Source organism: Calidris pugnax, unplaced genomic scaffold, assembly GCF_001431845.1.
Source record: "Calidris pugnax isolate Ruff unplaced genomic scaffold, ASM143184v1 scaffold99, whole genome shotgun sequence".
In the NCBI taxonomy this organism is placed as follows: Eukaryota; Metazoa; Chordata; class Aves; order Charadriiformes; family Scolopacidae; genus Calidris; species Calidris pugnax.
In genome coordinates, this window is record NW_015090836.1 from 107227 (window position 1) to 119487 (window position 12261).

Genomic DNA, 12261 nt, shown 5'->3' on the forward strand with positions numbered 1-12261 from the left:
GCTCTTCTTTCCTCCATGCATGCTGTTTTAGACACCGAAAGCCATCTCAAGGTTGAGGTTCTGGGAGGGATTTGTCCCTGCTGTGACTCAGGGAGAGGGAAGCAGGGAGCTGGGTAGCCCTGGAAGACGGTGGTGTCTCGTTTGAGTAGGTGGCAACTGCTGGTTTGGCTAATGCTGCCCCTAATCCCCACCAGTGCATCCTCAGGGCAACCCAGGCTTGCCAAGCGTTTGATACCAGCAATGCAGGTGGTAATGCCACGGCCTTTTAACCATCCCTGGTGGGCAGTTGCCCAAAGCAACTTCTCCCTTGCCAAAGCCTAGAGCTGGCCTGGCCAACGCTTCTCCTCCCAGCCAGCTCTGCCAGAGCTGGATACCCTTCCCAGCCCAGCTGCCCGCGATTCACTCCTGCCAAAGTAATAAAGGTTGTGAGCTGCAAGGGGCGGTTTGAAGCACAGCACCAGCAACATCACCCTGGTGGCAAGCAGAAGGGACCACCAGAAAATTGGGACCACCAGAAAATCAGGACCATACCAGCGGGTGGCTCCAACACGGGTCAGCCCCAGGGCTCTGCAGCCCCCAAAACTCTGGCCACGCAGCCAAAGGGCCTGAGGGATTGGGGAACTGGAGGAGGAAGAGTCTGTTGGGGGATTTTCCGTCCCATCACCTTCCTCCTTGGCAAGCGTTGGGGAACAGACAGGAGAGGCAGACGGAGCTGGCAGCCGGCGTCTACGGGGAAACCGCCATCGTGCCGGGGCTGCCAAGGTTTTGCTGCTGGAGAATTGGGTGCCCAACACACCCCCCCTGCTTTATCCGGGGGGCTGGAGCCTGCGGGGAGGGGTCAGGCTGTGTTGGAGGATGTCAGTGGTGGTGGCGGGAGAGCAGAAGAGCTGGCTCTGGGGACACGGGTGCATCACAGGGCTCCAAGTAAGAAAACAGCCTTGGCGTGGGTTTGCACATCTTGGGTTATCTCTCTGCAGAAGTGGGAAGCAACGATCAAAGTGGATGGAATAAAAAAAAATAATAAAATATCAGGACTGGAGATGTTCCCAGAGAGACACGGTGAGAGCTCTCAGAGTCAGGATACGTGCAGGTGTCAGTGTGGTAGAGAAGATCTGCTCGGGAGCAGGGTTGGCCACCTCCAGCCAGAGCTCCAGAGGTGGGGTGACACCTCTGCCCACAGGAACAGGGGTGCAGGAACCCGCCCTGCTACCACAGGACTGTTTCAGGCAGGGGAGAAGATGCTAAGCTCATCTCCACGTTCCCTTGAATTTCAAGGACTCTTGCAGATACCAGAGCACAGAGGTTATGTGAATACAAATTACATTAGCATGCCCAGTGACTTTGTCAGCAGTTTCTTAGTCAAGCACTCGGTCCCCTCCGTAGTGGGCATTTCCATCCAACCTCCCCCTTCTCCACGGCCAACAGGCAACCCCTTTAATTCGAGCCCGTGTAAGAAACAGTGAGAGGGTCGATTCCAACATTCCCCTTCTTGTCCCACCACACACAAGCTGTTGCTACTTATTAAACGTTTTAAAATCCCTGCTGCCAAAGTCCCCGGGAGACATTTATCTGCCATAGTCATAAACGACTTGCCAGCATGCTACTCAAAACTGCGTTTCCCAGCCAATAAATACAAGCTCCAGGATCAGGAAAAGCAGGGCTTGGCTTGCTCTAATTTTCAGTGGTATGTCACCGGGATACTATAACTACTTTTAAATTCAAATCAGCTTCCTAAAAAAATTAACTGGTTTTATCAGATACAGCACAGTGGACTGTTAAACACGTAGCCTCGTGTACTGAAACACTATACATTTAATGAAGTTATGCCATTAGCAAATGTACAACATGGGTGCATTAAATCCACCTATAGAACAGCTCTACGTATGAGAGAGAGGATTTATTTTAGCTTTTCTCAATAGAGCAGGAGTCCCTTTCTTGGCTTTTGCTAGGTTTTTTAACTAAAACCAGGATTTGCGCATACACAAAAAAACCCCCCCGAAGTATCTACTCTCGTAATGAAAAAAGACTGATTTTTTTTCTTTTTTTATTCCAGTTCAGGAAGGAAGAGAATCATCTTGCAAGTTAATATAATCAGCTCCTTTGCCTCTATAATCTACTTCTGCTCAGCAGGAGCACCCCCCACAAAAAAAATCCCCCACTTTAAGTCCCAAGTGAAACGTGAAAACTACTTGTAAGGTCTCTTTTGAGGCACATGATTCGGACGGTCACTTTTTGGAGTATCGGAATCAGCGTCATCTTCCATCTCCTTTCTTCTTCTCGGGGTTGGGGGAGGGGGGGGAACTCTCCGGCACGCCACACACTCCCCGTCTGTCGGGTGGAAGGCTATCTGTCCCTGCCCCAAATCAGAAAGGGTTAGGATGACACACGTTAGCACAGACACCCATTTCGCACTTCACACCTAAGGACGTACGTCGACGACTCCCCACTTCAAATTCCTCACAAAGGGCAGGGGTGGGGGAAAAAAACCCAACAAACCCAACCAAAAAATCAACAACAACAACAAAAAAAAAATCAAAAAAAAAAAGGACAAGAGACAGTAAATTTCACTGTGATCACACTACGGCAAAATATACCTTCTGTTCATTGCAAAAAACGCGTGAAGGCCAAATCAAAGAGGAAAAATAAAAAGTATGTTGCATGAGTTACAGTGCAACCGCGTTATTCCTTCTCTTTCTATTTTCCTCCCGCCCCCCCCTCCCCAGCCTCGTTCGGTTTAGAAAAAGGGTTGAGTACAACACAGTCAGGTAAGTGGCCACAAAAGAGTAGCTGTCTTTGGCAAGAAGTCACCGCATCCGACCCCTCTCTGTCACCTTCTGCCCATTTCGCTCTGTCTCATGAAGTGGATGTTGTTGGCGCTGTCTGAGAGTTCGGGGTACTGCTCCACTGAGATGACAAAATAGCCGTCGTAGCCCTGTACCCGGCCCGTGTTTAGCACTTGTTGCTTCTCCCCTTCTGTCCACGAGCGAATCCCCTCCTCCCCATCCCGCAGTCTCTGCTGTTCCCGGGACCAAGCTTGGGCCACAGCGCGCTGTCGGGCCAGCTCCAGGACGCGGGCCTTCTCCTCGTCCAAGGTGGTCCCGTAGCGGGTGTTTAGACACAGTGCACCGTACTGGAGCTGGATGTCCGTGTAACGTCTAGTCCTTCCACTGAGCACTGTGTTGATCTGGGACACCGTCACGTTCACGCCGTTCTCCAGGGTCCTCCGCCCGCCGCTGAGGCCCAAGATGGAGAGGTCGCCCTCCGACGGCCCTTGCTTAATGAAATAGTGCGTGTCCACCCCGTCGATGGTGAAGTGCAAGTTCTCCAGGTAATGGGCGTTGTTGAGGATGGCGGCGATCCTCCGCCCATCCTCGTTGGCCACACTGATAATGTCGGTGGCCACGCGCCCGTCCTTCATGGCGAACTTGACGCCTTTGCCGAAGATAGAGCCTCCAGAGGCAAAGTTCTTGTTCTTCTTGACCTGCCTGCACCCGGCGATGCTGGAGCTGTAGATCCGTTCGAAGCGCTCGAGAGTGACAAAGGCCTTCAGCTGCTTCTGCACTTCACACTGGACCCCCAAAATTGACTGGGCAAGGAGAGAAAGAAGAGAAAGATGTGTTAGAAAGAAACGTTTGATGATGCAAAGGCATTATTAGCATGCTGGAGACCAGCAGGACATCCTGGAAACATCTAACGAGGAGCTCTTAGCAACTTGTATCAAATTTTTCCACATTTTTAATTCTTTTTAGTGGAAGACAAGTGTTATCAGGTTATTCCCCCTAATGCTTTTAGTTTCAATAAACTGAACTGTGTTTATTCTCACAGACTGAAGGATGTAAGAGTAGAAAAGGATTTTTTGCCTCAGTGGTGTGAAGGTCTAGTTTGGACATGCAATTATTTTGTGCTTCAGTGTTTTTCATCTGCACACAAAAAATCATTCACCTTGTGACCATGATGCTTCATAAAGTGCTTTCAGATTTTCTGTCAAAAATTGTGAAAGTATTTGTAAAAGTTCCCTCTGTTTCAACTTCACTTTGTAACTTCTTGTGCTACCTTCAAAAGCCCCTGCATCTCAGGTAGGACCACAGTGGCCATAACCCCTTTATAACCCATTTCAACCTGGCCAAAGCAGGTTGTTCAAAACTCAAGGAAGGCCCTGCAAACCTTCCTACAATGCTTCAGGCTCCCTGAGCTAAGGCCAGCCCCACCTGATGCTCAAGTTTTGGCTTATACTGAAGCAAAAGCTCTGAGAGACAACAGTCCGGATCATTTGCAGTCAGGTACAATACAAAGTCACTTTTGCTGTTAGTGTATAATGGAGCCAGCACACGGCGAGTCAGCAGCTCATCATTACTGCAAAATGTCTTTGGAAATGCTCTCATCAATTCACGGCAGCGCAGGCTTCTTACAGACCCCTGTTCATGAACAATTATTTGCTCAAATTTCACAAAAGCAAGAGGACGCTACGACAAAACTCTGCTGGCACTGCCAATGGCTCAGCTCAATAATGTAATGACATCCAGGATTAAAAATAGGCTACAAAGAAAAGTTTGCTGCACTCCAATTATTTTGAGGAAATTTAACATCCATGAAGGATATTGCCTTAAACCGTTCCCAAGCTAAAGGCTCACATCCTTCCCTGGCTGCCAGAGGACAATTCAGATGATGCAGGCGTTTCAGCGTGGACCTCTCAGCTAAGACTTGTTACACGGCAAGGAAAGGGAAATAAACCCTCATTTCCATGGTGGCCCTTTCCAGGGAAGGGTCTCAAAGCACTAAAGAAACAAAAATAAGGGATTTAGCATTGCAACTCGCTCAGAGGTTATGAGCAGTTTTGCTCTATAAAGGAGAAAACTATAAGGGAACAGAGGTGCGCAAGTTCAAGAGCATGTTTTGGGTTGTTAAGCATTAAAATATCCAGGACTGACTTTAATTCAAAGTGCCAAGCAGGCTGGTGCAGCTCCTCCTTTCCCTCTTTTGATTAACAGCGTAGTAGTTGGAGCAGGAACCAGTCATCTATGGAAGAGGAACTCTTTCTGGTTCTCCCCACACCGCCTGTGGGGGATCTCACAAACAGCCTACAGCGTGATATAATTAACAGACTGATAGGGAGCCAAACCCAGCTTCCCTGCCAACTGCACAAGTGCTCTAATTATGCAAAAAACAGACATAATTAATGTAGATGTCACTGATGATGGACATGAAGCAATTAGGTTCCTAAGCTCGGTGAAACACTGTTCTAAATAAGTGCATCCTGCACAACCTTGGTTGGCTATTCCCTCTTCAGAGAGGTTTAAATGGGGAGATATTCTTCTCAGGTGCATCTCGTATGGATTGCCTCTAGGTGGTCCCTCCCCACCATCCAACGTGCCATTTTGCTCTTCCAACTCGCCTCAGTAACTTTTACAAGTGATAGGAACAGGCATTTCTCATTAGTCATGTTGAATCACTGTTGGGTTTGAGCTCCTTCATTCAAGGATGTAAATCAGGTCTCCTGCGCTGCAGTGCAATGTCCCGTGGTCTTTTTATATATCACCATCTACATACACATCACCATGTTTACCAGCAGCCGAGTGATAAGGGGTCCCTGGAATTAACTGCACCAACTACTGATTGTCACCTTGGGGAAGGGAGCTCTGGGAGGTCACACAGCACTGGGTATGGGAGAATTATTCCTATCAGAAATCTCCCCCATTCCTCTTCTATTTTGTCTTCATCACCTTATTCTTGATGAGCTGCAGGAACTCTATCGTCTTTTCCATCCTAATCAAATTATCAGGTATAGACCCCCTGGAAGTGCCTCCAAATTAGGTTGCCCCAACAAACCAGTGGGTCTGGACACCACTCACTTGTCTTTTCTTCTGATCCCAAATGAAAAGTGAGTTTGCAACAAGCTTTGAAAACCTACTGATGCTGCAAGACATCAGCACTGTGAAATCACACTGTGATTTCATAATCTACTGTGCTTTGGACAAGTGGGACATATGGTTCATAACCACATGTTTATACTGCTAAATGTACAATACATATTTTATAAAATTTTAAAAGTAAATAAATACTGCTAAAGAGAGTGAGACGTTGTATTGCACCTCGTCATTCACACTGGATAATTTTTACTTTAATTCCTGGTTTGGTTTTGGACTCCTCCAACTGCTTTATCCAAGACATATTTCCTGACTCCAGGTCACTTCTACCCAGCCACAGGGCCAGGGATTGGTCTTGGAATTCTTCTGTTTAGCTGTAGAGGGATACTCTAAAATGGGGTTAGGGAGCCTAGTGAGGACAACAGTTGTACAACAAAGTTTAAAGGTGGTTGGTGTCCTTGGGTTTGTCATTAGTTCAGGACGGATTGTAGCCTGGCTTGCACATGCTGTGATGCCATCTCCAACAGCTGTGCCATGATCTACCATCGTCAAGCTCCATAGCCCAGTATCTGGGACCTTCTGGTCTGAGGTAATTTTCAGTTTTACATTTTATGGTTAAATTCTCCATAGCTTTGAATTTCAGATCAGAAATCACCATTATAAAAGGAAAACCTATTTTAAAAAGTATTTTTTTACAATTTATGACCCAATAATAGGACACCAGAACTTTCCTTGAACTAGTTACATACTGCCTTCATGGTATTATATGAAGTCATACAATTTCCACAGCTCCACCCTTCATGTGGATGCTGTTTGGAAAGAAAACAAGCAGCACCCACCCTGCTACTGGCAGGACCTGGAGGTTTAAAGGATTATAGATGATTTAACAGCAATGGCACTGTCATTTCCTGCCTAAGGACACCCGCATAGGATACCAGGCCAACTGCCTTGTTGGTGTCTTCTTGGTCTCCATCCAGGACATCTCCTCCTCTATACTGGGAAAGCATTTCTCCTGTTGCATGTGCAACCATAGGACTGTCACTGCCACTGTTTCTGGTGGCTAAAACACAGATAGCATGACTGACCCAAGCCACAGAATTAGGAATTTCTTGACCTCCAGTCGTGTGCCCGCTTAGCGATACTGTAGGTGGGAGGTTTGTGAAGTCAGGGCCTTGAACCACCTTTGCTGGCAAAGAAACTGAGCAGATTCCTGTCAATCTGTGGCTGTCCCAGCCTTCTGTGCTGCTTCTCATGCACATTGTAGTCAGTGCTGCCTGCAGGACTGTTTCAGTTGCCCATACATGGATGTCTAGTGTGGTCTGAGATGTCCCAGAATTTCTTCAGCATGAGCACAGGACAGTCAGAAACCAAAGAAGCTCTGGGAAGCATTTGTTCTTCTGGAGTAGCACCTGGAGGCCACTTTCCTTACCTGGCCCCTGTATGGGCAACTGAATCAAACCCCTGCTTTGCACAGACAGTGGAGCCTTTAGCGTCTTGCTTGGTCTAAAATTAATGCCTGGTGGGTGAACAGCCCTATAAGTGAGCTCCGCTCCCCTGCTGACATGGGCAGGGACACCTCCCACTAGACCAGGTTGCTCAGAGCTCCATCCAGCCTGGCCTTGAACACTTCCAAGGATAGGGCAACATGAACATCTACATATCTTAGTCTTGAATTCAACTCTAGCTCCTAGCAGCTGAACTGTTCCTCAGCCTCCACTGACAAGTCACCCAAATGGGTGGTGCTGAACATAATTTTTGACACTATGGGGAGCCCAGCAGGGCTTTTGCTCTAGAAGGGTGCAGGTAATCCATGCTGTAGACACGAGGAAGTCCAGGAAACTCCAGGTATCTCAGATGGCACCAGGAAGCAAGTTCATTGTAGATCTCTGCTGGCTATAATGGAAGCTTGGAGACCAAGTTCACAGAGAGAGACCTAAATTTAGGTGTCTTAATCAAGATCAAAATCATACCCAAAGGGTTTTCCACTGGGGATTGGTTAAAGGCCTTCTGGGTTCTCCCCATCTTTTGTCACTTAGGAAAGTAGGAGATCAGAGATTTGCAAAGCTGTAAGGCTGAACGTCTTCATCACTAAACTATTACAATAACTAAACACATCTCTGTTATCTTGAAAATGACCCCAGGATGACTTTGAAATGACTTTTTGAGTGCATTTCTTTGATAGAGGAGTGTATTTGGGAACAGCATTTTTTTGACGGAAAAGCAAACACATCCAACAGAAAAAAAACCAACAACCCAACAAATTCAGGCAAACCAGGGTACCGCCAGCTTCTATGTGCTGCTGGGAATATAAAGGGGGTGGAGGCAAACAGATTATATGTAGTTCAAAGAGGCAGTGTATCCCTGACTTTGAAATTACCATTTCTGTTTCATCTTCGAACTCATTATAATGAACTGGCAGGGAAGAGAAACAGAAAATTTCCATCCAATGCTGCAGTGGCATGTGGTATTCTCTAAAAAATGCCGCTGCTTTTAGCAACTGTAAACCAAGGTATCCATAAAACCAGCTTTACGGAAGAAAGAAGGGAATTCATAGCTATTTTATTTCAATATTTGTTGCTAGATGTGAGCGACAAATATGCTGGGTTTGTTTTTCCCTCACAGTCTTTTTTAATCAGATGTCCTTAGGTGACATTTCACTTTATCTAGTAACAGCCCATCGGAGAGAAGAGAACGACCTTCATCATTTGTTCGCTGCCGCGCGGAGCTCAAGAGAACGGCACATTTCAGAGATCTCTGAATAGCCTCTTGCATTTTGCCGGCACCTCTTGAGGATTCGAAATACCACAGCCGGATACCATCATCTGTTGTTTTTAAATACTGCCTTCCAGTGTGAGACTGAAAGCTTTAATTTCCCATCAAGGATCCAAGATGTGAAATACGTGAAACATGTTTCCAAGTTTCTCTATCTCCTCGTGCCATTATACACAGATAGGTGTTTCTCTTACCACCATATGGCTTACAAGACAGAAAGCCACTTCTTCCAAAAGGCTTGGAAGTTATGTCTTCTCTGAAATATTATTCATCATCAACTCCTTATTTACTCCCTTGCTCTCTGTTAACAAAATCATTCTTCTGATGTCAGTCTCTTCCTTCCATTCCACCTGGCTATCACCTGAAGATGAGTCCCTATTTGGATGTTCCTCACCAACTCCCAGCTGGTGGAGGTGCAGGAGGAGCCCATTAATCACCACAGCTTATCAGGCCTCTACCCATCAGCATGGCTGCACCATACATGGGTAGGCTGAGAGGCCACGTGCCTCCTTAGCAACCTGCCAACCATGAATGCAAGTGGGACACTGGAGCTGAGAGAATTTGGTGTTGTTCAGCCTGGAGAAGAGAAGGTTTCAGGGACATCTAATACCCTCTACCAATACTTAAAGGGGGGCTACAGGACAGGTGGAGAGGGACTGCTTATCAGGGAATGTAGAGATAGGATGAGGGGCAATGGCTTTTAACTGAAAGAGGGGAGATTCAGTTTAGGTATTAGAAAGAAATTCTTTGCTGTGAGGGTGGTGAGGCACTCAAACAGGTTGCCCAGAGAAGCTGTGGATGCCCCATCCCTGGAGGTGTTCAAGGCCAGGTTGGATGGGGCTTTGAGTAACCTGGTCTGGTGGGAGGTGTCCTTGCCCATGGCAGGGTGTTGGAACTCAATGATCTTTAAGGTGCCTTCCAATTTTACCCTTCTATGGTTCTACAATTAATGTCTTTGAGACTTCACCTCCCTTCCCTGCATCAGATCCAGTGAAAATTGGCCACAACTTTTGCAAAACATAACTAGGGGCTGATGGACAGACCTGCAGACAGCATGATGGCCCAAGCCCAGGACAAAGCGCCCGCAATGAGAGGATGCCCTCCCTGAATGATGAGCACTGGCAGAGCTGGTCCCTTCAACAGATTGTCCTTGGGAGAAGCTCTGCCAGAAAGCACAGCCCTCCAGCTCGCTCCCTGGCTGAGCATCCCAGAGCAGCCCTTCTCTCCAAAACGCTGCTCCATAAAGGATGCCACAAGCTGCTCCTCCAGCACAGCATGTAATGGGCACTGCAGAAAACAGGACCCTTCCTGGAGGCACCAGTGCTCATGGGATGGAGAGAAGGGTAGTTAAAAATATGATGTTGTTAACGATATAAGCACCGACTCCAAAACACCCCTCCCTTCAAATAGAGTTGTTCTGGCTCCAGCAATTACCTGACAGTTCAACAAGACAAAAGAGAAGGAAAAAAAAAAACAAAACACCAGAAAACAACCCAAAAGAGAAATTGGATTCAGGTGCAGCAGCTCCACAATATGCCAGAGGTCACCCAGAGTCCCCTGGTGGCCAATAACACTGAACTTGTTCAACAAACAATTTAGTGACAGCCTCACGGTGGTAGGGGAGGGGGGTGGGGGTGGGAGAAACTGCTGCACAACAGAGTATTGGATTTTAAATGTCACTCCAGAGCTGCAGGGGGTTGGTGTGAGGTTTATGACACGCTGGCTGTTTCTAAGCTGGTGGATGCTCAAAGTCAGAATTATCCCTCCCATCTTTCAGCCCTGCCAGGCAAGTACCAACAATGTTTTGGAAGGAGATGCTCAGGCCCTGTGGTAATGCTCTCTGGAGGGACACGAAGCAGCCATTTATAGGGAGTCAGTTGCTTTGCTGTTGTGCTCCTGTTATTCATTCCTCTCTGATAAAAGAACTGACTCAATCTGCCGGGCCACGGCTTTGATCAGCGAAGCCAGTGGAGTAACTCAAATTTACTTTGGTCTATCGCAAGGAGATACATGACCCAGAGAAACCAGGGATCGGAAGACACAGAGATGAGAAAGCTGTGGTTCATCACTCACAGAACATCCTTGGATTTCCAGCAGGATGGGCATTGTCCAGAGCCTTGTCCCAGCTACTTTTAAATAACAAAAAACCTGGAGCCTCCTCCATATGCTCTGGAAAATCACTTCACAGTTTGATCAGTCTTATTATCTGAAAATATTTCCTGTGCTTCCATTTAACTTTGCTTAATTCTGCCATTTGCCATGTGAAATTGTCAAAAATTTATATTTTCTTTCACATGCTTCATCAATAAATACAGAGACAGGCAGTAGGAAGGAGGGCTGGATGGTGTCTGGGAGCGCGTATGTGTGGCTGGAAGGGTTGGGAGCCAACAGAACTACATGGAAACATCAGTGCTGGATTCATGGATAGGCTTAGGAGAAAATGTGTTCAGGTACCATATGGGACTGAATTTATTTTATGCAAATATATGCCTATAACATGCTGGATGTGACAGAAAGGAAGGGAATCCTGCTCTATAGCATTTGAGAGCCACTTGCTATCACAGCATGATCCTGCAACTGTAGAACTAAAATAAAAAATGCTCTTGTTTTGTTGCTGTCATAACACAGGGCGAGAACATGAAAAAACCTGCAATGGTTAAATTCCACTTTCAGCACTCGAGTGTAAAGTGACTCATCTGGAAGCACAGTGGCTGCATAAAGCCCTCTTTTTACCGAGCAGGTCCCTGCATAGTCCTCACTGCAGTTTCTTGATTTAAAAACCCGAAGGGGACAGGGAGATTTTCATTTCTTCTTATTGCTCATTCAGGCAGATTCACCTAAAACGGGTGGATGGAAGGGAGGGCTCGTGGGTTTTATTTTCAGCCCAGCTGCCTGTATGAGCAAGTGTCAGTCTTCATCTCAAGCTGTCACTCAAGTTACTTGGCTACTCAATAAGCCTAATAATAATAATAATAATAATAATAATAATAATAATAATAATAATAATAATAATAATAATAATAATAATAATAATAATAATAATAATAATAATAATAATAATAATAATAATAATAATAATAATAATGAACTAAGGATAAAATAATGATATAGTAATAATAATAAAACCACCAATAATAATAATAATTTCTGTTGTGGTTCTGTGAGAGTTATTATCTACTGCACAAAACAATTTAGAGACAAGCTTCTGTGAGGTCTCTGAATGATCCTTCCCTGTTTGCCTTCTCCTGCACGGCTTTGCCTGGGGAGACTGTGTCACGTCAGAGAGGATGAAAAATCCAGAGGCTATTTCTCATTAGGGAAATCATCTCTATTAGCATATTATTGTTTAATCCAAGGCAGACTCCAAACAAAAAAGGAGTCTTCGAGCTCCAAAACACAATTGAGTGACTAGAGTGTAATGGTTTTCAAGCATCAACTCAGCCATGGTAGCAAAAGGCACAGTTCTTTTGGTTCCACTCTATTATAAAGTGGTATGTCTTATTATAAATCTCTCGTTGAAGTTGAAACTGGTACATTTTAGCTTTTCTTCACCATAGCTATGAGGCTGAGTACCAAGGATGGGCTGACACAAGACTATTTTATTAATCCACAGCATCTTGTTCAT

At 46.0% G+C, this 12261-nt stretch overlaps 1 protein-coding gene across 1 annotated transcript in view; it reads right to left on the bottom strand.

Annotated features, from left to right (window-relative positions):
* Window positions 1–2558: 2558 nt before the first annotated feature.
* The window catches only part of TENM4 (teneurin transmembrane protein 4), an 826730-nt gene continuing 817027 nt past the window's right edge, over window positions 2559–12261 (bottom strand). The window contains exon 32 of the mRNA XM_014941555.1: window positions 2559–3586. Coding sequence (XP_014797041.1) covers window positions 2828–3586 — 759 coding nt within the window. The 3' untranslated portion in view covers window positions 2559–2827. The remainder of the gene's footprint in view (window positions 3587–12261) is intronic.